General features: G+C 57.8%; 8 protein-coding genes across 8 annotated transcripts; 4 read left to right on the plus strand and 4 right to left on the minus strand.

The window, feature by feature from the left end:
• Window positions 1-4657: 4657 nt before the first annotated feature.
• On the plus strand, window positions 4658-5356 carry VTJ83DRAFT_6189 (uncharacterized protein; the record flags this gene model as incomplete). The annotated part of the gene is made up of 1 exon (XM_071012872.1): window positions 4658-5356. The coding sequence occupies one exon, from the start codon at window positions 4658-4660 to the stop codon at window positions 5354-5356; it is 699 nt and encodes a 232-aa protein (XP_070863816.1).
• Window positions 5357-5934: 578 nt separating this feature from the next.
• Window positions 5935-6861, plus strand: VTJ83DRAFT_6190 (uncharacterized protein; the record flags this gene model as incomplete). The annotated part of the gene is made up of 3 exons (XM_071012874.1): window positions 5935-6255; window positions 6317-6604; window positions 6661-6861. The coding sequence occupies 3 exons, from the start codon at window positions 5935-5937 to the stop codon at window positions 6859-6861; spliced, it is 810 nt and encodes a 269-aa protein (XP_070863817.1).
• A 131-nt stretch (window positions 6862-6992) lies between these two features.
• On the minus strand, window positions 6993-8849 carry VTJ83DRAFT_6191 (uncharacterized protein; the record flags this gene model as incomplete). The annotated part of the gene is made up of 3 exons (XM_071012875.1): window positions 6993-8269; window positions 8323-8354; window positions 8407-8849. The coding sequence occupies 3 exons, from the start codon at window positions 8847-8849 to the stop codon at window positions 6993-6995; spliced, it is 1752 nt and encodes a 583-aa protein (XP_070863818.1).
• A 1879-nt stretch (window positions 8850-10728) lies between these two features.
• Window positions 10729-12126, minus strand: VTJ83DRAFT_6192 (uncharacterized protein; the record flags this gene model as incomplete). The annotated part of the gene is made up of 3 exons (XM_071012876.1): window positions 10729-10872; window positions 10926-11228; window positions 11281-12126. 3 exons carry the CDS (start codon window positions 12124-12126, stop codon window positions 10729-10731), a joined length of 1293 nt encoding a protein of 430 aa, XP_070863819.1.
• A 4982-nt stretch (window positions 12127-17108) lies between these two features.
• Window positions 17109-18808, plus strand: VTJ83DRAFT_6193 (uncharacterized protein; the record flags this gene model as incomplete). Its single annotated transcript, XM_071012877.1, has 6 exons — window positions 17109-17678; window positions 17737-17873; window positions 17939-18154; window positions 18244-18487; window positions 18559-18689; window positions 18751-18808. The coding sequence occupies 6 exons, from the start codon at window positions 17109-17111 to the stop codon at window positions 18806-18808; spliced, it is 1356 nt and encodes a 451-aa protein (XP_070863820.1).
• A 1133-nt stretch (window positions 18809-19941) lies between these two features.
• On the minus strand, window positions 19942-20345 carry VTJ83DRAFT_6194 (uncharacterized protein; the record flags this gene model as incomplete). The annotated part of the gene is made up of 3 exons (XM_071012878.1): window positions 19942-20096; window positions 20166-20218; window positions 20278-20345. 3 exons carry the CDS (start codon window positions 20343-20345, stop codon window positions 19942-19944), a joined length of 276 nt encoding a protein of 91 aa, XP_070863821.1.
• Window positions 20346-22880: 2535 nt separating this feature from the next.
• On the plus strand, window positions 22881-24646 carry VTJ83DRAFT_6195 (uncharacterized protein; the record flags this gene model as incomplete). The annotated part of the gene is made up of 3 exons (XM_071012879.1): window positions 22881-23492; window positions 23595-24372; window positions 24426-24646. 3 exons carry the CDS (start codon window positions 22881-22883, stop codon window positions 24644-24646), a joined length of 1611 nt encoding a protein of 536 aa, XP_070863822.1.
• Window positions 24647-25231: 585 nt separating this feature from the next.
• VTJ83DRAFT_6196 (uncharacterized protein) lies at window positions 25232-25936 on the minus strand (the record flags this gene model as incomplete). The annotated part of the gene is made up of 3 exons (XM_071012880.1): window positions 25232-25394; window positions 25481-25854; window positions 25910-25936. The coding sequence occupies 3 exons, from the start codon at window positions 25934-25936 to the stop codon at window positions 25232-25234; spliced, it is 564 nt and encodes a 187-aa protein (XP_070863823.1).
• Window positions 25937-26393: the final 457 nt, after the last annotated feature.

The following is a 26393-nucleotide window of genomic DNA, read 5'->3' on the forward strand; positions in this document are numbered from 1 at the left end:
TAACCCTAACCCTAACCCTAACCCTAACCCTAACCCTAACCCTAACCCTAACCCTAACCCTAACCCTAACCCTAACCCTAACCCTAACCCTAACCCTAACCCTAACCCTAACTTTTATTATCCTTGTAAGGACTTCTAGAGTATAGCCTAACCGTGAAGCAGGAACTATGCTCGGAATAGGCTCCGGGTTAGATGGGCTACAGGGGCTCAGAAGTCTAGCAGCCTAGGCTGGCAAAGCTACTCTGTTGCCCTTTCTTTCATAGTACATAAGTTCTTAGGATACCTTGAAGGGGAGAGTATATGTTGTTAAACCGGCCTAGGGTTACGGATTTTCTAGACACCAGCTGTAGAAGAATTGGCGTGCCTTGAATAACAGCAACGGTACAGCCGTGTAGTAATGATACTCATCATTACCTGTGGTTGTATAGTAAACGGATTACATAGTGATACAGATGCCTCTTTGACAACTCAATCCCTTTCCAAGCTCTGGACGGTGCTGAGCCGGCTGATACTCCCGTCGAGTCCTCCTCGGGTCCCCGTTTCCGCTGCTAAGCCTGAAGTCAAGCTAACGGATGACCGTGGACCTTCCGCGCAGCCGAAGAATCTGGAATATATACAGGAAGTGTAGTAAGGTCTATATCAGACGTCATATCAAAGAGACAAAAGTCACAAAGAGAGGTTTGGCAGCTACAGGTGGCCTCTCCGCTCTCAGACTTCCTTTTTCTCGCATCAGGAAGACTATTTCATAATAGTGCTCCTGGTGCGGTATCACGCATCCTAAGTATAGCTTTAGTATGGAGATCCGTCCGAAGTTTCATGTTAACGATGGTGCGTATCTTCTCCATCGCGATGTAATACGGCGAGTAGAGGTGACACGTCAAGGACGGCTTGTCGCGGTCTGGACTTAAGATAATGCATCTACGGGGCGACCTTGCGAGCCTTTCAATCGGAGCCCGAAACGTTAGGACATCAGACGCCTCGGTATTACCGGCGTCGGGTTTTACCCTTCTGCTGTATAGAGAACAGTATGTTTCTTATACCTCGTTTAGGTAGGCTTTATAGGCCTCATTAACCGAGTTGTTCGAGATAGCCAGGCTTTGGGCTAGTTGTGAAGGTGAAAACACAGTTCTGCCGAAACTAGTCGCCAGGGGAACCTAGCAGGGGCCAGTCCACTCCAAACATCATTGCTTCGTTGTCGATGTTAAAACGAAGAGTTGTTACGAGTTTTGATGGAACAGGCTACGGAAGAAAGATTTCTGGCGGAAGAGAGAGAGAAGGAAATACATTGAAGGGGAGGAAGTTCAACCGGAAGGTTGTAAGTATATAGTCGAAAAACGCAGGTTCTTTTGTGTAACGCACTACAAATTGAAAGGCTTTTAGGTTCTGTATCGATTTCCTTTCTAAGTCTTAACCGCCTACCTAATTGTTACAGAGATATCTTCCAGAATCTCCATAGGTCGTGTGCAGTGACCAAGCAAGTCAAAGGCAGTACAATAGGTTTAAATGTGTCTGGGACTCGCTGGTTTACTGTCCAGAGCCCAGTGTATAAGAGAGGGCGTGCATTATACCGGTGAGTAGAACTGGCACGCACAGGCTATAGGTATAAGGAGAGTTAAAATGGGGTGAGGTAGGATATAATGGAGCGATGCTCCCCATCAAATACTCCTACGAAACATTTTATGGCTAGCAGGCATTATGCTTTTATTTCTATCTGATTCAGCACCGCCTATCATAATGGGAACCACCGATAATATCTCCCGGAACTGTATATGTTATGCAAGCTGCGGGGTGGTGCTGTTCGGTAAGTATCCCGTTGAGAGCATCTCGGGGGTAGCAATAGCGATCATCTCCGTATAACCGGTCTCTATCTCCGACGTATACGCCGGGAGACCCAATCTGGAATCTTGGAAATTGAGAACGCGTCTGGGCTCTTAATCATTATCTCGGCGATGAAAGTGAGCTGGTGATTGAGACAGACGTCTTGGCCCTCGACCCTTATCGAGGCGACGGTTATGTCGTGGAGGGTGGGAAACTGGAGATCGAGAAAAGCATCTTGGCTCTCGATTGCCATGTTAAACGTTAGTGACGGTTGTGTCCTGGGGAGTCGCGGGGAGACCAAGAACGGCGACTTGGACCTTGAGGAGGCGAGCGGGCTTGTTGCCACTGGCTGTGATCGGCGTTCGGAGGGCGATGCCTCTCCGACGGGAACCGAGCCGAACTGATGGGCTTGTTGCTCGAGGCTGAGCCTTTCTCTGGCCGCTGTCAGTTGTTTTTGTCCCTAGACCAATCTTTGTCGGTGGTCAGGGAGTGGGGCTTGAATACGCTTAGCAGGACCCTGGACCGTCTATTATGGGTTGGGACCGTTCTCGGGCGGACGGGGCACGTCTAGGTTGGTCGCCGTGGCCACCACAATAAGGAGGTCACCGGCTCAGACCAATCCGGACGAAAACGGATACTTCTTGGAGCTGCTCAATGCGAACTCCTTACAAAAGAGAGGACGAAGGGCTTCGAGGTATTAACGTATGTACACATTCTCTCTAGCCTTGGTGGACAGCCGTTTTAGCGAGTTTGAGAATTCGCGGTGACTACCTACGTTTACTGCGTTGGAGTCCGGCCATCCACGAATCGTTTGTCTAATGCTAGCACTCTGAGCACACGTTCGCCGCGATCTCTGCCTCGATGCTAACCTGAAGGCCTTCCAACCGGGCAGTATGGTGTACCGGTGCGTCGCCATCATCACAAACTGCGGGATAGATTCATCTCCCCGATAAGACGGTGCGCCACTTTCTTGCACACGGGGCTCCCATCTCGCCCGCCAACGCCGAATACCCACTCTGCGACAGCTTTAAGATTCATGACCCGGTTTCAGGACTGCAACCATCCTACGCATGGGGGTCTCAAACGAAGGGAACCGGGTGCCGTGCGTGCGTTCCATCGCATCGTAAATGCCCTTGACAGCCGCTGGCTTGGTGTTCAAAGCCAGCTCGAGGATCTAGTTGGACCCAGGCGGGGGGGGGGGGGGGGGGGGGGAGGGCGTGCTTGAGAAGTTGGACAAAATACTTGAGGTTTTGTGAAGAGCTCAGATATTGAATCAAAGGAACACCGCCGACACATACACAGCGCGCAAGCATGCCTTTTTCTTTGCTTTCTCCCTTCTCCCCTCATCTGCCGTTTCTCTTCTCCTTCATCCAATGTGAACGCAACCAACAAGATGCCGCCTACACCGTTTGGAATGCCCCGGTCGGTATCATATCCCGACGCCAGGCTACTACTCCCGGGCACACAGCCCGCGGTTGAGAACTCAAGTTTCAGCGCCGTTGAGAGCCGTTTCGCCGCATTTTTCAGACACGAAGGGCTTGATCCCCGAGCCGTCGCGTCACTCCCGGCCGTCATCACGCCGCAGGATACGTGCGACATCGACATGTCGCTCATCAAGGCGCTCATCATCCCTCCTGGCGTGCGAACCAGGGCCGATCAAGGAGATCCTTGACATCCGGACAGGCATGAGCATCCGGTACAGTTGGCAAGGCTGCCGGGGCAAAGGTCTCACTGTCAGCGCCCCTGATGGCGTCGGTGTGCATGTCGGCCTCTCGCGAACCGGGGACAGGATTTATACCAACTGGCTACTCCTCGTCAGCCAGGGGTCGCTGGAGGCGGCCACGTCGTCCTTGTTCCCAGGCGTGCCCATTTAAGACTGGAAGAGGCGTCTCAGCGGAAGGTTATCCGCCGTTTGCTCAGGCGTTTGCTGAGGTAGCAAAACAAGGCGTATCGCCGTCGTAAGAATGCCTTGACTGGCCGATATCAACTCAATGCCGTCCGCCGGCCTTGCAACAAGACTTCTCCCCTGACGTGAACCTCGTCACTGGCGTTGTTTAAGCAAGCCCAAAGACCTGGAACTCTCAATCTCTCCCGTCAGACCCCGTTGATTCAGTCGCAAACCTTCCTCAGGTCATCGGGAAGGATGACATTGTGGGCGCCCAATTCCCAGGCCATGTTGACGTATTATGGACTACATCTTGGCGCCAAGCCCTTCGGTCGTCGAAGACGGGACTGGGCCTGGTAGCTACAGATTTCGGTCAATCATGCATGCTTGTGTTCCATGGATAACTACGCAGTAATGAAAACACCACTACCAAGTTGCGCCACACTGCCTACGCCACACTTCACAATCCCGAGCCCGGGAGTTGCGTGGTCGAGCTACCCCGTCCGCACGGTCGCTGACCCGGAGTGGGCCCAGCTTCCATCTTGGGCTTGTCCCGTCATGAACCGTCGGTGCTGAAACCCCGATGCGTTCCCTCAAGACGGATGGCAAAACCCAGCCCCTTCAGGTCCAACTCCAAGCGAGGCGTCGTCGACGAAGATGTCCGAGTTGTAAAAAGATCTTGGACGCAAGGCTGAACGTTCGTTTGCGCCTCTGGCCACCAACCAGAAGAAGAAGACCTTGTCGCTCCGGCTAAATTTCCAAGGCTTAATGTCACCTTCCTTGCCGTCTTGATTCTGTAAACGTGAACTAGTAGTAGAGGCCGAGGCAACAAAAGCTTGGCATTGCGCCTCCAAGAGAAGGTCGGTGCTGAGAAGGCAGTTTTGGCGGCCTCTCCAACACCCTTCCAACCTTCAGCCAACCTCTCTTGCCCTGCACGAAATCCACGATCCAAGAATGCTCATCGACATTCCGAGCCCTCTTAGCTCCGGATTGCTGGCTGCGTCCGTCGGCAATGCCGTCTTGTATCTCGCCGTCGTCCGCTCGCCTCCTAGCCGCGCGCGCATGGCCGTCAAGACCATGTCGACGGCCCTGCTCTCGGCGTTTGCCGCTGCGCAAGGCGGCCCGGCTCTCCTGGCCGCCGCCCTGGCGTTGGGCTCCCTAGGAGATGCGTTTCTTGCCTGGGACGACGAAGCTTCCTTTCTGCGCGGCCTGGCGTCCTTTTTGGCGGCGCATGTTCTCTACGCGTGGCTCTTTATCGCCAGCCCGCGCGAGCAGCCCGGGCTCCACGCCGTCATCGCAGGGTGGCGGGCTCCGGTGGCCGGGGGCCTGGCGCTGCTTGTCCCTGTCATGATAGCGCTCTTGATGCCTCGCATCAGCAGCGGGCTTCGGCCGCCGGTCGTGCTGTATTCCGTCGCCATCTTGGTCATGGCCATGACGGCCTTGACGTCGGACGACGGGCGCGTCATCTTGGGAGCTGTCATGTTTTGCAGTTCCGACTCGATCCTCGCGGCGGAGCGGTTTCTCGTGCCCCGGGCCTCGGCGTTCCGGCCCTGGATGCAGTACGCCGTCTGGATTCTGTACTACGTCGGGCAGCTGTACATCGCCCTGGGCGTCCTCGGTGGAAAGCCGAGCAAGGCGGTCCCAAGGCTCTGAGACGCTTGGATGCAGAGTCGCTCGTTGGAGGTGGTGGATTGGGAAGCCGTAATTCCACGGCGGTGGCGCCATTCGAGAGCCCGAAGAACAAATTGGTTAATTAGCTGAGCGGCGGCGGGCTTCGGGAGCGCGCGTTCAACGCAGTCGCGCCGTCGCCGGGTGGTCAGCGCTATGGGAAAGTGTCAAAACACAACACGGATGCCAAGGTTGTGTGATCTTCTCTTCGAGGTTTCAGGGGTACAAAAAGGTTGCGGGACAAGCCTCGCCCGTTGGGTAGCGGACGGCCGCCTTGGCGCATGTCAAACACGATTGACCTTTGTCGGAGTTTTGCGCAGCGATCATCCGTCCGGATCGCAGACGCTCCGAACGAGCGTGCTGGCTTGGGCGTTCATTCTTAAAGACGCTTGGTTCCCCGATTACAGCAATGGACATCCCCTAGGCAGAGCCTTGGAGCACCTCATCGTTGCGTCCTTCTTTTCGTCTTCGCTTCTTGTTCCTCTCGACTTTGGGTGCTGGCCGCCCGGTGTTTATCGTGTTGTTTTCCTCCTAGCTTTTATTATTAATCCCGACGCATCACGATGAGACAGCGCTCCCTCCTCTGGCTCCCGGCCGTCTTCTTGGGCGTGCTGGCTGACGACCATGCGGCCAGCAGCGTGAGCACCCTCGAGTTCAAGAACCGGTTTGTCGAATCGGGCATCGTGCCCGAGGTGATCGCCGCGTTGGATCCGTCGGTGTCGTTTTACGCCAGCTACAAGGCCGGCGACGATGGGCACGACGAGCTCCTGGTTCCCGGCTCAACGCTCACGGTAGCCGAGGCGGCGATGCCCTTTGAGTTTAGCGTCGAGAACCTCAACAACGCCACCAACGTCACGGCCCAAACCCGGTTCCTCATCTATCTGGTACGTACGAACCCTTCCCTGGCTCTGCGCGGACCGATCTAACAAAGCTTTCCTCTTTCAGCTCGACGCCGATGCTCCCGACCGGAACAGCCCGACGGCCCGAAACCAAAGGCATTTCCTCGCGGGCAACTACACCCTGTCTGGCGTCAACTCGACCGTCCTGCCTTCGGCTCAGGTTCTCGCGGTGCCGGACGGACAGCTTCGGCCCTTCACGCCGTTCATCCCGCCGAACCCAGCGCCCAACACGGGAGTCCATCGGTACATCTACGCTCTGTACATACAGCCGGCCAGGTTCAACACGGCGGGGTTCGAAACCAGCGGCATGGAAGCCGACATACAAAACTGGAATGTGAGTGCCAGAGAGGCTTCCTGTGGTGTCATGGGCAAAGAGCTAACGAAGCTCAGCTCTCGCGGTGGCGCACGCAGCTTGGGCTGGGGCCGGCCATCGGAGCCACGTTTTTCACCATTGACACGAACACGAACTCGTCTGGCAATGCGACAACCAGTGTTGGGAACGGGACTTCGACGGGAGCGACGATTCTTCCTGGCCAGGCAAGCTGGGTTACGATGGCGGCCTTGTTCGCTTCGCTGTTGGCCCTCCTGTAATTCAACGTCGCGGGCATGACGGGGTGCAAAGCCAATGACCGGGTTGGGGGCGGGGGCTTGATCTAGGAAATGATAAGACGATGTAATCCCATTGACTACCTCAAATAACTGCAAAAAGCAAACCTCTCACATCACGGGCTATCCTCGATGTCCAACCGGACCAACAGTGCGCAACCCGTCTCGTGGCCCTTGAGATTCAGCATCCTTACAAACCTCCAGCCGGGCTGGACGTACAGCAGCCGGACGGCGGCGACGGCCAGGATGGGATTGGTCTGGAAGCTCTCTTCGCTCTTGATGAGCATCCGGAGGAACACGAGCTCGTCGTCCTCAAACTCCCACTCGAGGGTTTCGTCCCAGAGGGGGTCCGTCGGGGGAGGCCTCTCGTTGCCGACGCCGAGGAGGCTGGTCAGGTGGGACAGGGTTTTTCGCGCGTGGTAGGCGCCCGTCTTGCGCTTGACCTTGGCAAGCTCGCCGTCGGACGTCATATGCAGCAGGGTGCAGGTCAGGTACGGCTTCAGCTCGTCCAGGTCTCCCTTGTAGGGTACGTTGGTGGCACCCGCGACCCGGAGCCTCAGCGTCTTGCGCGAGCGCGAAGGCACGGCGTCGGCGCGCAGGGAGGCGGGCTTGAGGACGTATCCTGCCGTGCCGGCGAACATGGCATCGTTGATCTGCATGCTCCCTCCGAACGTCTGCCAGTTGAGGGCGCAGATCTGGGCGCCGACGGCCCAGAACGGGACGGGCGAGAGGTTCTTGGAGGAGATGCGGGTGCCCTTGGGATACACGCGCATGAGGTGGCGGGCGTTGTGGCGCGCGATGGCGGACCGGTGCTCGGCCAAGTGCGAGGCCAGGCCCGTCTCGGAGACGTTGATAAGGTGGTTTTCCTCGGGGCCGTTCTTGACCTTGCCCTCGGTGTACCAGGATGCGTCGCGCGGCTTCACCGACTGCGCGTACACGCCGAGCTCGGCCAGCTCGGGGATGATGATGGACGGCGGCGCGACCTTTTTCTTGGCCTTGTACTCGCGCCGGGCCTTCTTTTCCTCTTCCTCCGAGTCGCTCGACGAGTCGGACGTGCTCGAGTCGTCGGCCTCGTCAGGCAGGTGGTACTCGACGATGACGGCGATCTTGGAGCCGAGGTCCGCCAGCCGGACGGGGCTTCCTCCCTCCTGCTCCTCGTGGCCCCGCCGGCGGACGGGCTCGCTGACGAGGCGGTCGCCCCAGACCTCCTTCATAATGTGCACCAGCCGGAGCTGGCCCTCCTGGTCGCAGTGGTTTTCGAGGGAGACGAGAACCGGGCCCGGCACGTATCCGTGCGCCAAAGCCTCGGCCGCCTCGCGGTCCACGGCGTCGCGGACCGTCTCGCACACGGCCCGGAAGGGAATGTTGGACACGAGCGTGTACCCATGGGTGACTGTCGCTGTCAGCGCGCCATCCGGACCGCTTGGAGCGTGGTGCTGGGCCTACCTTTGGGCTCGCTTCGGTCGTCGGGGTTGTCCCTGGTGCGCGCATCAGCCGCGCAGCTTCGCTTCCGGGGAACGGCGGACGTACCAGGCATCGATCTCGATGCAGCGGGCCCCCGCCTTGAGCGTCGTCTCGTACGCAGCGGCCGAGGAGGCGCCGTACAGCTGATGCGCCAGCAGGTAGGTGTTGTGGCTCGAGCTGATGAAGTACTCGGCCAGGGGGTGCGACCTATCGGTGACGTGGGCCGGCGGCACCGCGACCGGGGCGTCGAGCAGCCTCGCCAGCCCTTCGGGATCGCCCTGCTTCACGACCCCTTCGCGGGAAAGAAAGGCCTGCAGGGCCTCGCTAACGCGCACAGGGTGTCGCGCAATATCGGCCGGCAGAGCGGCGTGGCCGCCGCCAGCCACGGTGTCGATGTCGATGGCCTCTCCATGATCATCTTCGTCCTCGTCTCCTCGCTTGGACCTGGATTTGAAGGGATTGAGCTTGCCCATCCGCGAGGAGAGCCGAGAAGGTATCGACTCGGACATGATGGGGATGTCAAAAAGAAAAACGCGCAAGAGTTGAACGGCTCGATGAATGACAACGGTGCCCACGCCTCCCGTTGGGTTCCCTTCGTTATGAGGCCTTCAGGACCGGCGTGGGGTCGGGTATGACGAAGTCCAAGAACCAAGCCCCGCTCCGTAAACACGTCTGGCGTTCCTTGGCGACCTAGGATGACTGACCTCCATTGGTCCAAGGGCGGTTTGCGCAACCTGGAACCGCCCCGTCCCTTTGGTGGGTTCATCTCGCCCGCTGCGGGTTGCGTTCCCGGGTTGCTCCCTCGCCCCGACTGCAATGAAGACACAGCACCCCCAGAATCCTCTTGCTCTCTTCCTTGGCAGAGGGGACGAACTTCCGATTGCGGCGTTGTGTTTATGAGAGGTGGCTGAAGCGCTGCGAGTTCCTCACGCCCAAAGAGTACCTTCAAGGTACTTCTCAGTTCTTGTTGATCCAGTCCGTTGGGATCGTGGGATTCCATGTTTGATGTTGCTTCCTCGCCAGGCTTCTCTTCAAGAGGATTTTACCAGACACTGCTGGACGAGTCAGCCCCCTCTTCTTGCCTCGAGGTGCCAAAAATCCCGAGTGAGCCATGCCAGTTCCAGGCCGTGTCTGACAGGTCTGAAATCCAATGCAGAAAGAAATGCGGGGCATGTGTGCGCCAGACCAAGGTACCTTACCCTGGGTGCAAGAGGCAGCCTGAGCTTAGAGATGCAAATCGGGGGCTGGACACCGACGGTATGCTGCAAAAGATGACTGAGCCATCCTCTGCAGCTGTCGTAAATCGTGGTGTGGAAGCAGCGCCAAAGTATGGACCTACTATAGGTTGTCGAGGTCCCCAGCCGCTCTCTTTCCCCGCTGAGGTGTGGCGCCTTCAGCAGAGCAAGATCGTCCTTTGCTGCGCTGCATAAACCAGCGAATCCCCTATCTCGTCGATGGATACGGCAAGCTAAGTGTATGCTACGTTTATTTAGCTTAGCTGCTGCACCAATGGTCTGCAGAGGACCAGCGAGATGCTCGATGCGCCTTTCTGTCTGCGCTCTTATAGGCGTTGAGGCTGTGAATGGCTTCATTCCCAAGCGATGAGCAAGGACCTGACGAGAAGCTGGGGAATCAGCAGCCATCTAAAAATGCTGCTGCGAGTCTGCGCTTCGTGGTACGCTTCAGTCCCGTTTCCTGGTGTTCCGTTCAACAAGCGCCGTCTCGGTTCTTCACTTACCGGGCAGCAAATGGAAGTCATTCTTTCTTCCAGGTTCCTCAAGCCGCCGGCCCTCGCCACCGCTCTCAACACAAAGCAAACCGTGCTGCCGGCCTACAGCGCTCCATGGAGGATATCAACATCCTTGGGGATCCCGTTGAGGAAACGGTCCCGTTGCCATCCGCGGCCGTATGGAATCCCTTGTATTGTCTGCCAGGCCTAAAGCGATTAATCCCATGGTTCCCGTCAGGATCAAGCTCGCCAACAACACCGTGCTTTGGGTAGGCCGCGCCCGGGTCCAGGCGGGGTCGGAGGGATGCATAGCTATATCAGCACGTAGACTGCAGGGCGATGAAGGCGGCAAGGGCTGTTTTCTTTTTTCTTTTTTTTTTTCTTTTTCTTTTTCCTTCTTTCTTTCTTCCCTTCTCCCTCTTTTTCAAACTCAACACCGCCCACAGTGCTCATGACAGAAGCCGCTGTGTCTCTGAAAAGAACCCTGTGAACTCGTAATCTGTCGTCTATTCATTATTCGATATACATGCATAACTCTCTATCTGCTGAGATCAAGTCAAGGCGATTATATGCTCTGCCAAGGTCGCTCGTGGGGTCCTGGATGAATGCCACCTGACAGAGGAAAAAGTCCATAAATCATCTTCGAATACGTAGCCCCCTCACAGCGAATTATAGGAGTACACTCCTGTATCCTCAAACGGCTGACACCCGAGTGCCTTCCAGGCCTTCTCGCACATCGGAGACATGTTCTTCTCCAAGAGCAGTTCCGTACGTCCGTCCCAGACCCCCGTGATGCTTTGCCCCTGGGCGTCTGTTAGCTGCCTTTCAACAAGTGCCATGGTCTGAGGAAACTCACCACGCCCAGGCTCAGGCTAATGATCTCGTCCTGCCACGCCGGCTCGTACGTGTGCTTGGGCTCCTTGCCCCGTACCAGCTGGATGATGTTGTCGGCAGCCACCTCGGCTTGCCGAGAGGATGTCTTCGCGTTGGGGTTGGAGACGTTGATGTCGGCAACGTCACCGCAAGCAAACACTGTCGGCAATGAGTCGTCGTCGATCTGGAGGGTGGGCTTGACCCGGATGCGGCCGGAGGGCGTGAGGATTTGAGGGGCGATCTCGGCCACCAAGCTCGAGGAGGGGATTTGCCCCGTGCAGTAGATCTGCTCCATGTTAACGGCATGCTCGGCAGCAGGGCCAACGACGCAATCGTACCAAACAATCGCACTCGAGCTGCCTTCCTGAGCTGAGCGTGATGAGCTTTCCGTCGGCGCTCTCGGCCTGCACCTTCTCTCCAAGGACGACGTCAACGCCGAGTTTCTGCAGGGCTTCCAAGGCGCGCTTTTGAAGCCCGGGCCCGAACCGGTGCATGAGGGCTTGCCGGCTGTGAACCAGCGTTACCGACTTGTCGGGATGGTGGCTTTTGGCGTCCGCGGCCAGCTCCACGCCGGCAGCGCCGCCGCCGGCGACGACAAGCCTTGTGGCCTCCCGGATGCGCGCTTGCGTCGACCTTAGCCGTTCGATGCCATTTGCCTTGTCCGCGCTAACCCGAACGGACAGGTCGTGGGCCATGGCGGACCCGGTGGTGATGAGGAGATACTCAAAGGGGATCTCTTGGCCGCTTTTCAGGACCACGGCGTCCCTCGTGACCCTTGCGGCCCGGTCGCGGACCCAGCGGACCATGCCTTTGGGGCACTGCGAAAAGAAGGCTGGGGTGTACGGAATGAAGGCCTTGTGTTCTTCGCCCTCCATGACGCAGTAACGAGGCATCACCCATGTGAGGTTGAAGTGGCTGTTGGGCTCGATCACGATGAGGCGGTATCGACCATCCTTGGGCAGCGTCCTCGCCAGGATGCCGGCGGCGAAGTAGCCCGCAAACGAAGCTCCGACAACGACGACATTTTTGACCTCGGAGGGGGGGATTGGCCCGTTGGGCCTGCCCGCCGTCAACGAAAACCACCGCGTTGACCAGGTGCGCCGCAGGGACGAACAGACCACGCGCAAAACATGGGCGAGGACGCGGGCGAGTAGAGATGCCTTCCCGGCGATCTCGAGAACCATGCTGTGATGCAGATGTTGCAAGAGAGGGAAATGAAATGTAGTATTGTCAGTCGCAGCAAGCTCGGGGTTTCATTCAACGTTACGGAAGAAGGCGAGCGTGTTTGAAATGCTTATAAAAAGCTAGAAGTAGGTTGAAGTGAAATTGCATTGCTCGCCGAGCTCACGTTACGCTGCGTTGCAGAAGTGTCCGCTGACTGAGCGGAACGTTTAATGATGACCCCTGCCCTTGCAAGGCACCTCTGTTCAGCCTGCCAGTGTTCTTCCACCTGAGAGATTATCTCAGCATCTGATAAAGGGTGGCAGGTCGAGAGGCGCAGCCCGGAATGCAAATGGCCAATGAGTAAGACAAAATCTGACGCGGCGTCTCCACCTTTTTGAGACAGGCGACGTGCACCGTAATGCTGCTACTGCGGTAGCTACCTACTAGTAGGTACCTGAACCCTAGCCCTGAGACCATTCACCGCGTCTATAAGGGCTAGTCACCCCTTACCACGTTCAGCTGTTTTAAGCTAAATACATATATCCTTCAAGTCCGTGGTCATGCTGCAGCCGCTGCTAGTCGCTTGCGGAGGAGCAATCAGCACAGGTTGCACACTCACCCTGTTCGTCGGCCCTTGATGAAACGAGAAATGACTCAGACAACGACGAACCTCCCCGCCGCCGCCTCCGTCATCACCCGTATTGTTGCAAATAGTAGTCAGTCAGGTGTATTGCATTTTTCGAGCGATTCAGTCGCTTCGAAGTTGATCAAGACTGTCATGTTGATGACCTCATCGTCTCAGTCATCGTGGAAGGCTCGAGGTTATTAGAGAGAGTCAACGTCCCGTGCGAGAGGGGCGATGGTTAATACAGGCCAACAACCGGAGTGTTCTTCTTTCTTTTTTTCTTGTTCTTCCTTTTTTTTGCCAAGTGTTCTGCGGGATCAATCACCTGTCTCCAATTGAAGGTGTGTCTCTCTACGCTCTACGAGATGCAATCCGAGCCGCCTAGCTAAGGCCCCTTATTATGCCTTGGCGTTCATAACCTTCGGTCGCTCCTTTGCGGAAGGCACCCAAGCATGCAAGAGCCGATGTGTTCCACACCAAATGCTAAAGTCTTCCCCCTGGGAGTTGAAGAACAGAAAAACGCCTCTGTATGCCGGCCTTGAATCGTAGTTACGGTAGTACCTGCGCATCATGGACCCTGGAGATATCTTGCCGTGTAACCTCTAGGTTTTTATTTGTCTATACCATCTTTCTGTTTTCTTGTTCTCACACAGTTCCCATCCCTGGGACTACCCCTGGGGGAACATTCCGCGATACACAGCCAGCTTCCCCACGGAGAACCTCCAAAGGCCCTTGAAGCATTTCGTACATCTCCTTGTGCGTTTGTACGTGATACACTCAGCGTTCTGCTTTCCAGGCTCGCCGGGGAAGAATCACGCCGGCCTTCCATTGCGTTTGCTAGGGCAGGTCCAATCTTGGCCGAATGATTAGGGTTAATTATTCGGTCCTCCCCCGCGTTTTGGGCTCTCCCACCTAGCCGCAATTGGATCCCTGTAATTGCGAGCTTGATCAAGGCAGCGAGAATGCAACTCTCTGGGAATGTCCTGCAGGTGACACCCTACGGGACGGGCCGTATCGTTGAGGGTGCCATGATCTTCGATGAGGAGAGAATTGTCACCAAGACAGCGTCCACTTGTTGCGCTCATGTGCCTATGATCAGGTACTTTGGGGAGGGGAGGGGGGGGGGGGGGGGGGGGGGAGGGGTGTGGTGTGGCGTTGCGTTGCGGTTTCTGCAGAGGGTGTAACTCTCTCTCGGCACTTTGTTTTAGGCTGCACGAGAAAGAAGCCAGTCCCACCCCTTAGAATGATGCTTTCGAGATTTTCCGGGGTAAGGACATTCCTTTCGTGCGGCCTGCTCATATTGGCATGGCTGGGCAAAGGGCTTGGAAGAGGGGGTCTTGAATGCGATGTGCCATCTGCGGAGAACCGCAGAGACGATGCCTGAAGATATACAAATGGCCCCGGGTTCCTTTGGAGGATCCATCCTCGTTGGTGTTGTCGAGATTACGCCCTCTGGACGGCAGGCTTCGCAATCAAACTTCATGCTCTGTTTCTCTGCTTTCCGGCCTTGTTTCATGCCGTCTGCCTTTCTCCAGTGGCAGAAACGCGGCAGCGCGGGAAAGGGGAGATCGAGCTGTCGACCTACGAGGATGCGTGCAGCATGGGATATTGTTCCGTTATGGGCCCGTCCGCCATTCATCATCTTCAGCCGTTGTGTTTTCTTTGGACTGACTGTGTCGTTTAAGGGAATCGGAGGCTGGTGAGGAAAGCTACACAGATGCTTTGACGTTGGATGGCTTCGCCGGCATGGCGTCGAGTACTGGTCTCAGCATGGTGATGATGGACAGGGCGTTATCGAGTCAGGTGTTGTGGTCCAAGGGGATCTGGAAGAGCCGTCATCGGGCTCCCTGGCAGCGGTACGTAGACATGCTTTCGGGATCCTAGGCGGCTGCTGACTTGTGCTCTTCGATCTCAGTGCTTACCGGCGTCCGGCCGCATCTACATCCGAGCGGAAACACAAGTCTGCGCCACGAAAAAGTCTTTGCATGGTCTCAAGCACAGGGCATGCCATCACCATCGAAGGCTTCAGAAGCTTTTCTGACTGTGAATTTTCGGTGGTTGTCAACAAAACGAAGGCTTTGTCTTGGGGGCTGATCGGCGCGACGCAGGGGGGGCGATGAACGATGACCGCAACTTGCCTTGGTAAACATCAGCAGGCCGTCGGGGTGGGCGATTCGGAGGCCGACGCAGAGAACCGAAAGTTTCATGCGGCGTTGTTCGCGAGGGACGATCTCTGCAGCGGCAGCCCCTGGATATCCTTCGGCTTCGGGTCCAGGCATACACCCAATCCCTCCTTCGAGACCGTCACGGATGGCGTCGATGCCAAAGCTGGAGTCGATCTGGCCGTCGGATCGGCAGTCTTGGAGTATGATGAGCGAGCCGTGTTCAGCGAGGGCAGCAGCGAGCCCGGCTTTGCTGCGCCTGGAGAAACGCACCGGCGGGCTGTCTGGCTGCTGGTCGCATCTTGCGTCGATACGCCTGGCACACGTTGGAGGCCGCCTGCGTTCCGGCGTCTGTGGTTCAGCAAGCTGTTGGGCGAGCCGTCCTGGCCATGGAGGTCGGGGCTCTCACGGTTCATGGAAAAACGACAGAAGCCAAGCTCCCATCGCCACCGCGCCCTCGCGCCCGTCGAACAAGTCACTTGGCAGCACAGCATGGATCTCATCCGTGATCTGAAGCCGACATCGCCGGCAAGTGAGGTGGGGCGTGCGGAATACGACGGCCCTGCAGTCTCTATGCGCTGGCATCTCTGCCGCCGAGCCCGCATCTTCAACTTGGAATCATGACCCGAAATTCCGTGTCTCCCCCTGGCATGGCAGAATTTCCCCGCGGGTTTCACGGCGCAGGACGGAACTTGCTGAACGAGGCGGGACGGTATGGGAAAGCGTACGAGCGTCGCAGCGTCCCTTCGCCCCAAGTTGCCAGCTCCCAGCTCCCAGCTCGCAAAGGGGGACGCCGGCCTCATGATGGCTGACGGCGTGGATGCTCAGCACCAAGAGGGAACCTCAAACGCGGCGTGCGTAATCACCCAGCCACGCTGCTACCTTGCCCCAGAGAGAGAGCGCCGCCGCTAGGCTCGACTCGTCCGCAGCAGGACGCCTTCCCTCGCTACCCGCGTCAGGTTTTCCTGCCAAGTCATATCGGCGGTCCGTTCTCGCGGCGGAACCGGTAGTCTCCTTCCCAGAACGGACTCCAAGCAAGGCCCAAGACTTCCTTTCCCAGACGCTGGATCATGGCCAGCGCCTTCGTCTTCCTTGTTGTCGAGACGATTTGGGCCACCTCAAGGTAAGGGGGGGTCCACGAATCGGAGGTGGCAGCTCCGTTTCTCTCAATCTCCAGGGTAAATTCATCGGCGCTTCAACGTTGACGGTTTGGCCCAGGTGTGCTCACGGTCAGGCGGCACGGAGGGCCCAACGTACGTCACAAGCGCGGAGGAGGGTCTTGGGGGAGTTCCGGTAAAGGCATCCGGGACGTAATTAAGAGCCTCGTGCCCTGGCCCTCCGCATCGAACCCCTGGCTGCCAAGGCCGCCACCGGGTCAACTGCCGGGCGTGGCTCGGCAAAGACGTCGGAGCCGGCCAATGGGGTGAGCCGGGTCGTGGCCGGCAAATACGGGGGTTCGCCGGGAACGCGTTTTGGCTCGGTGAGGGCGCTATGAAATTGATTAACCCATATTAAACACTACATCAACCTCTCAAAGACAGTGCCTTTTAATGAGGATGCAGAGCCTAGTGTGGGCTATCCTGCAACGCCGGGGGCCTAGTCTCCGATTCTCTGCCTCTGGGCGTCGCTGGGCGCGTACGCCAGGTGCCGCCGACCCGGAAGAATGCCAGCTCGGCGCCGCGGACGACGGACGACTGGCAGGCGGCTGGCCGCTTCCCGTTGCCGGGGGGGGACGACGGACGGTTTCTCGATGCGCCCGCCCAGGTGTCATCCGCGACGAAATCTCCGGGGGATCCACCGGGCGCATACCCCAGATTCCCAAGGGGGCGGGGAACCTAGCTCGACCTTGGGTCCCGTCTCGGCTCAGCGGGGCCAAGACGCCTCGCGCGCTTGTCCCCAATCAAGCAGGATTAACCGTTGGCTGATCAATTAGCTCACGACGGGCCTGCGTGTATGGAACGTCGGCTCAGTCTTCCATCTTCCACCGCGAGGACGTTGCACGGATCCGGGGCCTCCCGCTCCGCGACCGCCGAGGTGGTTGATCCCGCCTGGGGAATGGGAATGGGGACGGGCGGAAAGGGGGTCGACAATGGTATAAAGAGGCCGCGGACAGCCCTCGGAGCTGACACGAGAAGTCTTGCTCTCGCCACCCGCACACGGTTGTCTTTGGTCTGAGCAGCAGTTGACTTCTCTGATCTTTCGCAAGCCCGTCACGATGCAGATCAAGCAGTACATCCAGTACCTCGCTGCGGCTCTGCCGCTCCTGGGCGTCGCCACCGCCCAGCAGGCCGGCAACCAGGTGTCCGAGACGCACCCCAGGCTCACCTGGAAGAGGTGCTCGGGCCCCAACAACTGCCAGACCGTCAACGGCGAGGTCGTCATCGACTCCAACTGGCGCTGGGTGCACAACAACGGCCGCAACTGCTATGAAGGCAACAGGTGGACCAGCGCCTGCAGCGGCGCCCAGGACTGCGCTCAGAGGTGCGCGCTCGAGGGTGCCAACTACCAGCAGACCTATGGTGCCTCGACCAGCGGCGACGCCCTGACCCTCAAGTTCGTCACCCGCCACGAGTACGGCACCAACATCGGCTCCCGTCTCTACCTCATGAACGGCTCGTCCAAGTACCAGATGTTCACCCTCATGAACAACGAGTTCGCCTTCGATGTCGACCTCTCGACCGTCGAGTGCGGTCTCAACAGCGCCCTGTACTTCGTCGCCATGGAGGAGGACGGTGGCATGTCCAGCTACCCGACCAACCGCGCTGGTGCCAAGTACGGCACGGGCGTAAGTCTTTTCTGCCCCTGCTTCTAGGCCGGCCAACCACTAATAACTCGGAATACAGTACTGCGATGCCCAGTGCGCTCGCGACCTCAAGTTCATCGGCGGCAAGGCCAACGTTGAGGGCTGGCGCCCGTCGACCAACGATGCCAACGCCGGTGTTGGCCCCATGGGTGCCTGCTGCGCCGAGATCGACGTCTGGTAAGTTCCGATCCCCGCCGCTCCGCTCGCGCCCTCGCACGCGCTGCTTACACCGGGGCCTCCAGGGAGTCCAACGCCTACGCCTATGCCTTCACCCCCCACGCTTGCGGCGCCAAGAACCGCTACCACGTCTGCGAGACCTCCAACTGCGGTGGTACCTACTCGGACGACCGCTTCGCCGGTGAATGCGATGCCAACGGCTGCGACTACAACCCGTACCGCATGGGCAACCGGGACTTCTACGGCAAGGGCCTGCAGGTCGACACCAGCCGCAAGTTCACGTAAGTCTCCTCTCCTTGACGCGCTTCGGGGCCGTTGGCCCCTTTGTCGAGCGAGACCCCCCCGATGCTGATGCTCCTGCGCAACATAGCGTCGTCACCCGCTTCGAGCGCAACAAGCTCTCTCAGTTCTTCGTCCAGGACGGCCGCAAGATCGTGCCCCCTGCCCCGACCTGGGACGGCATCCCCAAGAGCTCCGACCTCACCCCCGAGTTCTGCGACGCTCAGTTCAGCGTCTTCGACGACCGCAACCGCTTCGCCGAGACCGGCGGCTTCGACGCCCTCAACGACGCTCTGTCCATTCCCATGGTCCTCGTCATGTCCATCTGGGATGACGTAAGTCCCTTCCACGCTCTCCGCCGGCCGTGCGGCGCGCATCTTGACGACGCTGACTTTGGCTGCCTTAGCACTACTCCAACATGCTCTGGCTCGACTCGAGCTACCCGCCCGAGAAGGCCGGCACCCCCGGTGGCGACCGTGGCCCGTGCTCGCCCGACTCTGGTGTCCCTGCCGAGGTCGAGGCCCAGTTCCCCAACGCGTACGTTCAGCCTCTTCCGGCATTGCGTTTGCAAGATCGAGGTGCTAACCATACCCCACAGCCGCGTCGTCTGGTCCAACATCCGCTTCGGCCCCATCGGCTCGACCGTCAACGTTTAAGTCGCTCAGGTGTAAGGCTGGCGACCGCTCCACCCGCTGCGTGCAGCGCGTCGTCCGTCGTGGGATTCAGGGCATTTCTTTGTTCATACATTCTTCTCTTCGACCTGCTACATATTGAGATTGTGTATCGTATGGCCACAGTACAAGTAGAATCCACGATCGAGTCCGGTCTCATTGCATCACTCTTCCGCTGGGGATCCGCCACGTCCAAGTTGTGTCTTGTCCTGTCCGCAACGTCGCATGCAAGGAGCCGTGCTAGGGTGCGCCCGGCCTCCGTTTTGCCGCAAAGGTGCCTGATGTCTGAACAGAACCTCGCAAAAGTAGCACGACAAGAAGACGTATCCTTGGGGCCCGTGGCCCTATGGCTGCAAATGAAACGGGTGAAAACAATGAACCACAAGCCTTTTTATTCCTCGATAAGATTCTAGGGCAGATGATGGTTGCATCTCGGAGAACCAAAGCGTGTCGTATTAAGTAATCCATCATTACTGGGTAGTTATCCTCAGGAGTCCTCCTTTGGATGGTCACAATGCAAGGGCGCTATGTGAACGTTGCTCGGTTGATCTGCAGTGTGTTAATTACACAGTCCTACCCTACTCTATCTGCTTGGATAACCCCTGGATGGTTTTTGTTTCCTCTTTTTCTTTCTTGTTCTCCCTTTCCTTTTTGATTTCTTTCCTTTTTTTTTTAGTTTCCTTTGGTATTTGGTTTCTTTCATTTTTCATTTTTTTTTCAGTTCTTTTCATCTTTGTGTCATTTTGTGTTTGTCTTTCATTTTCATTTTCGTTTTCATTTTCGTTTTGCTTTCTTTTTTTTTTTTCACTTTCCATTTTTTCGGGTTTGTTGTTGTTGTTGTTGTGTGGGCAAATTGGGGGTCTCTTTTCAAAAACACCAGAGCAATCCCGGCGCAATAATACATCTCTACGAAGCACAGTCTTCACTCATGACTAGAATGCATTGTCTCCATCTTCTGGTTCATGGTCGGCCAGCTTTATACAAGGTAGTTATTTCAACCCCTGAGACATCTGGACAGACCCATGGAATGCTCCCAAGAACCACGCCAAAACGCCGTTGCTAAAACCCAATTCTTCCACCCACGTCATCCAAGAAAACGAAACCCGGGGTAAGGGTTTCTACCAGTTGAGAATGTTGTAAATGGTTTTCCGTGGGACTCCTTCAATGTCGGAGAGTGCCCGTTGCTTCTGGCTGTTGGGCTTCGCAAACATGCGGTTCATGGCGTCCGACTCGTACCGGAGCTGGCTCCGGACGTAGGCCACGACTCCAGACACTATTAGCGACAGCCAGCCTTGGTCAGCACCAGAAAGGTGGAAAGAAACGAGCGTTGAAGAAAACTGACCTGCACCAACCACCACCAACCCCGGAATCACCTTGTTCTGGGCGCCGCCGGCCCTGGTTGCGTGTTAGCGGCTGCGGTTCCATCATGACCAAATCGGCACTTCCGTAATTACCTTGTGACGGCCGTCTTCGCGACGCCAGGGGCAACAGCAGCGGCAAGTCTTGAGGTGGCGCGGAACATGGTGAAAAACCCAAAAGGGGGTGTGACACGGGATCTGAGCACCCAAAGTATGTGTGGCTGATGAGCTAGCTTTGTGAGCTGAGGACGAGGCTGCACACTGGCTGAATACTGATCGATGACTTGATGTTGAAAGCCTTGTTGTCAGGTGGTTGTCTGGTGAGAAGGTCACTTTCATTTATAGGCCTAGATTCTATATTGAGGCTAAGGATACGCGTATCGTCCCAGCTTCCCGGGTCCTCCCACATGTCGTTGTTATTTTTCGCATGCGCTGACGGTTGGGCGATGCCCAGAGCGAAATCGAGCGACAGTTGAGCCACGGCAAGCGGGGATCGTGCCATGGTGGTGTGACGGCGCCCGCCGGGCTGCCAATGTCGACCACGCTGAGCTCTCCGAACCAATCCACGCACACTTTTGTGGGTTTGACAAGAAGAAAATCTCGGAGTCAGAACCCGAAAATTACTGTTGGAAACATTTTTGATGTCTGATTCATCCACGGTGTTGAGGGGATATGGATGGAACCTGGAAGTGGGCGATGGAACAACAAAGAAAAGGGGGGACCTTGCGCTTGGCAACATCTGCAGCCGATGCGTCGATAAGACCTGGCACCGGTAGTTACCTACTGCGTAGTTAGTGGAGAGGCTGCGATAATCAACCCTAACCCTCCTTCTCTCCATCACATGTTCTGGGCCAGCATCAAAAAACGAGGGAGGGGTCGAAGGCAAGCAGATGGGTGTTGAAGCAACTATGGTATCTGGAGCTGGGCGCACTAGATTGATATGTCTTTGCTAGCGGACAACTATTGATTTAGTTGTATGCAGCTTAAACTAGGCATCTTGATAAACCGAAGCTCATTCCATCCAAAGGCTGGTTCAGGTTGGACGCTGCGGGGTTGGCCGGGTGTTGGAACACGTCTTGGGAGGAAGCGATCGGGGGCAAGAGAGGGGGGCGAGAGAGGGGTCAAAAAAGACGTAAACAATGCCAACAACATTCTTGCAAGCAACCAAGGGCAACCCGAGCTTCGCGTCGAGTCGACTTGGGTGCCCGTACACCGCCTTGGGGTACCTATAGTACCTGAGCTTCAAAAGGAAGGTTCCCGTCCCCAAGCCTGAAATTGAAATGCCGTCTTGGGGTCAAGAAGAAGGGTTCCCACCCAGGTAGGACCCAGGTACCTAAGGTACCGAGGGTGGGAAGTGCTCCCAAGATTCGATGACGTCGAGTCAAAGAGAAACGATGCGATGCGCCCGGCTGTCATTCAAGCCGATCCGTCCCGATCCCCACCCGCCCGCGGACCTGCCCCGCCTCCTCGACGTAGGTACGGAGTAAAGTATGTACGCATTGTACCTGCAAGCACACAGCAGACCGGGAGGTACACAGTAAAGTTGCAAGGAAGTGGGCTGACCACCCGGCTGGGACCCCCACATGAAACTAAAACCTTTAGTGCGCTCTCCCTTGCTCAAGGGTTAGGGTTATCCATGGTGTCTTGGGCTCTGATAGGGCAAGAAAGCGTTTCTCCGCAAACATCCGGGCGTTGGTCGGGTGGGATGCAAAGCCCCAGGAGGCTTGGCATGCTCGCTTCGTTGGGGATTCGGTGGGCAGCTGAAGCCTTAGCGCTCTGTAGTACCGTGGGGTTGGTCGTCGGTTTCGCCTAAGCAGTCCGGTCCGAACTCGAGCCATCTGTTGTGGGCCAGTGACGTAGAGGACCTGACATCCCTGGCGAAAGCGCATGGATGCGACTTTCCAGTTTTTTCCCACGTGCTTCCCGGAAGGGTTGCTTCCCATGGAGGCTCAAGTCACCGATCGAAGGGTTCTCGCTCAGGTACGGTTGGTCCTGGGCACCTTGAGCACCTCAGGTACCTAGGTATGTAGGTAGGTAGGTACCTAGGTAGCTCGGGTGTAATCGATGCTCCATCGACTTTGGCGACGTACCTTACAGGTATATCTCAGGTAGTAGGTACGAGGTATGGAGCATCGATGGTACTCAGGCCACCCACGGGTTGACAACGGGGATGGCGCCCTGCTCCTTTCCAGCGTGTTCACCCCGCATCCCGACCGCTGGTTACGGTAGGTCTTCTTCCACCTTCTCTCGCGCCGGCCAACCTCCCCGAGGACCGCCCGGGATGTTGGGTCCAGCGGGGCCCACTGCCGTCTACCATCGTGTCTTGACGAGCAGGCCTGCGGCTCCATTGATACCCCTGCCCGGGTCTCGCAGGATTTCCCCAATGGCCTATCAGCATGGGCCGGAGGAGCTTGGGGGTGAGCTTTTCATTACCTCGGAGCATTTTTCTGCATGGCCGGGGGACGATCCCAACTTTACCAAAACAAAAATCTAAAACCCCAGGTTGAGGCTCTCGTCCAAAGCTCCAGGCCCAGCAATAGAAAAAGGCTCCGTCCGCCCGGGCCGTCGCCGCCGCCAACCTCACGACCTTGGACCAGAGACCCTCTCTTCCCAAACCCGCATCTCTCCATCCGCCGCAACCCCCTTTCCGCCCCTCCTCGTCGTCGGTGCAACGACTTTCGCCTGCCGAGCCCATCGTCATGAGCGCGCCTGCAAAGACGGCCCCGCCCGACCCCGTCGACGCGTCGGCGTCGACGACCCAGCTGGGCAACGAGTCGGACGATGGCGACGTGCTGCTCGCCGCCATGGGCTACAAGGCCGAGCTGGTGCGCACGCGCTCGACCTGGCACGTCGCCTTCATGTCGTTCGTGCTCGCCTCCATCCCGTACGGCCTCGCCACGACGCTGTACTATCCGCTGCAGGGCGGCGGGCCCGCCGTCGTCGTCTGGGGCTGGCTGCTCGTCAGCCTCATCGTCCTCTGCGTGGCCGCCTCCCTGGGCGAGATCACGTCCGTCTACCCCACCGCCGGCGGCGTCTACTACCAGACCTTTATGCTCGCCCCGGCTCGCTTCCGGAGGGCCGCCGCCTACATCTGCGGCTGGGCCTACGTCGTTGGCAACATCACCATCACCCTCGCCGTCCAGTTCGGCACCACCCTCTTCTTCGTCGCCTGCGTCAACGTGTTCGAAAAGGAGCCCGGCGTGGGCATCTGGGACGCTTCCACCTACCAGGTGTTCCTGACCTTCCTCGGCATCACGCTGCTCTGCAACGCCATCTCCATCTTTGGCAACCGCTGGCTGCACCTTCTTGATGTGAGTTTTTTTTTTTTTTTTTTTTTCTTATTTCTTCTATTTCGCGGTTGGAGACAAGTAGAAGAGAGAGAAAAAAAATCGAAATGCTGACGTGGGCGGCAGACGTTTGCCATCTTCTGGACGTTTGCGGGCCTGATCGCCATTATCGTCACCGTCCTGGCGGTGGCCAAGGAGGGCAGGAGGAGCGCCGAATTCGCCTTGGGCGGGTTCGAGCCCACGTCGGGGTGGCCTGCCGGTTGGTCGTTCTGCGTCGGCCTGCTCCACGCCGGGTACGCCACGTCGTCCACCGGCATGGTCATCTCCATGTGCGAAGAGGTCCAGCGCCCCGCCCACCAGGTGCCCAAGGCCATGGTCATCACCGTCATCATCAATACCGTCGGCGGCCTGCTCTTCCTGGTGCCCCTCATGTTCGTCCTGCCCGACCTCGCCATGCTGGTGGCCCTCCCTTCGGGCCAGCCCGTCCCGACCATCCTCAAGTCCGCCGTGGGCTCCTCGGGCGGCGCCATCGCCCTGCTCCTCCCCATCATGGTCCTGGCCATCCTCTGCGGCACGGCCTGCACGACGGCCGCCTCGCGCTGCACCTGGGCGTTTGCCCGCGACGGCGGCATCCCCGGCTCCAAGTGGTGGTCCCGCGTGCATCCCAAGCTGGACCTGCCCCTCAACGCCATGATGCTCTCCATGGCCATCCAGATCGTGCTGGGCCTCATCTACTTCGGCTCCAGCACCGCCTTCAACGCCTTCTCGGGCGTTGGCGTCATCTGCCTGACCGTGTCGTATGCCGTCCCGATCGCCGTTTCCATGCTGGGAGGCCGTTCGCAGGTCAAGGGAGCCAAGTTCTCTCTCGGAAAGACGGGCTGGGTCTTGAACAGCATCGCCACAGGTATGTTTTGAGCCCACCCCAAGGAAGCGTCACGTTTGCTAACCCCGCCGCAGCCTGGTCCATCTTCGCCGTGCCCCTGTTCTGCATGCCTGCCTACATCCCCGTGACTGCCTCCACCGTGAACTATGCGCCGGCGGTGTTTGTGGGCTTTGTCGTCATTGCCTCGATCTGGTACGCCGCCTGGGGCCGCAAGAACTATCGTGGTCCCCCGACCGAAACCCTGGACGAGGTTCCTGCGGCGCCGGCGCACACGGCCAGTCCCAAGCAGGACTAGAGCAGCACGGGGGGGGGGGGGGGGTGGGATCAGGGCAGCGTGCCCATAATGTCTAATTTGACACTGCCGGGCAGGTGAGATTTTTTTTCAACGTGGGAAAGTGACGAGGCGTTCAGGGCGTCACAGGCCAAATGGGTCATTTCAACAACCTCATGTCCCTTCAGATACCCGGGTTTTTATCCGACCCAACCACTTGATCTCTCTCTATATCTACACAGTTTGGGTAAACATAGCAAAATGAACCAATGCCTCAACGTTTGCCGAGTCAAGACGGTTCTTCGCCGGGCTCGTAGTTGCGAACCGCGCGCGACGATGAGATCGAATGCATATTAGTAAGTGAATGCAACGGCCTTTCCGCCCTTGCATGCGACGAGGCGGGGATGATAGAAAGGCAATTTCATGGCATGGTGCGTGCTTGAATGACAAAGTCCTATGCGTATATATATACATGAAGCGAAAGGTGAAAATGGAGACCCCCAGGCGCATTCCATTGCCGAACCATCAAGAAAAAGGCTCCTCCCGGCAGGACAATCCTTAGTCCCGATCATGAAATGAACCCCAACGAACCAAAAGCCCAAGAATGCTTCAGTAACCAACCACTTGGGCAGGCTGGAACGTTACGTCGATCGGCTGGCACTTGATCGCCCGGTGGCTATAGATCAGGCCGGGCTTCCAGTCCTCCGTCACCGTCGTCGCGTCGGTGCACTGGAGGTCGACCGTGGTGGACCCGGTCACGCGGAACGTCGCTCTGCGATGCAGCGCGGTCAGTTTCGGCTTCCGAGGCAGAGGGGTGCGCGGAGGAAGAGAAGCATCCAAATGGGAGGGGGGGCTTACGCCTTGCCGCTCTCGGTGCAAAGGAGCGACTCCTCGATATCCAGCTGGTTGCTGATGCGGTTGTACCGGAACTTGACCGAGGCTCCAGAAGGAGCCTCGGCGGGGAGGGCGCAGGCGTAGTCGACGGTGCCGTAGAAAAAGTCGGACAGGGTGTTGCTCGATGCGCTGCAGACGGCCGCGTACGGGACGACGTTGTTGGTCAGGATGAAGTCGACGTAGCCCCACGAGTTCTGGTGCGCCGGCGTGGTGAAGATGTACGAGGCGCGGTAGCTAAAGGGGCTGGCCGTCCACTTGAGGCTCGCGATGTCGGTCCAGCACTGGCCGTCCACGGGCAGCCGGGGGGTGGCCGGCAGGGTCGTTGTTGGGGGCGTCGGCTCGAGGGTCCATGTCGATGGGCGAGGTCGACACGACGGCCGCGAGCAGAAGGACAGTCAAGATCCGCAGACGGTCGGCCATGGTGGTTTGCGTTGCGTTGCGTTGCGGTGCGTTGCGTTGAGCCTTCAGGTCAGGAGGCGATGGCAAGGATCAGACATACACACACACACACGTATAGTACACACACAAAGCGAGACAGAAACTGAAAGCACGCAAGGGAGGCTGAATGTGTTTTTCTATCCAAAAAGCATCCATGCATCCACTCGCCTTCGGATGCCTACTTACCCCGTTCGCGCGCATGACCAGCCTCCCAAGGGCTGGAGCTGGATCACTGAACGTTGGCTGAGGTGGTGGTGCAAAGGGAGGTTGGGGTGTGCCCATTATTCAAGCATGGAGGGGCCCGCACGCCCATTGCGGCACGCCAGCGCAATGCGCCTGGGCTCCACGTAGTTATCCGGGAGTGCCGTGGTCGCCGTTCCGCGCTGCTCCGCCGGTCTCCAGCAGAAAAGAAAAAAAAAATGTCTGAACCAAACAAAAT

Source organism: Remersonia thermophila, chromosome 6 (assembly GCF_042764415.1).
Source record: "Remersonia thermophila strain ATCC 22073 chromosome 6, whole genome shotgun sequence".
In the NCBI taxonomy this organism is placed as follows: Eukaryota; Fungi; Ascomycota; class Sordariomycetes; order Sordariales; family Chaetomiaceae; genus Remersonia; species Remersonia thermophila.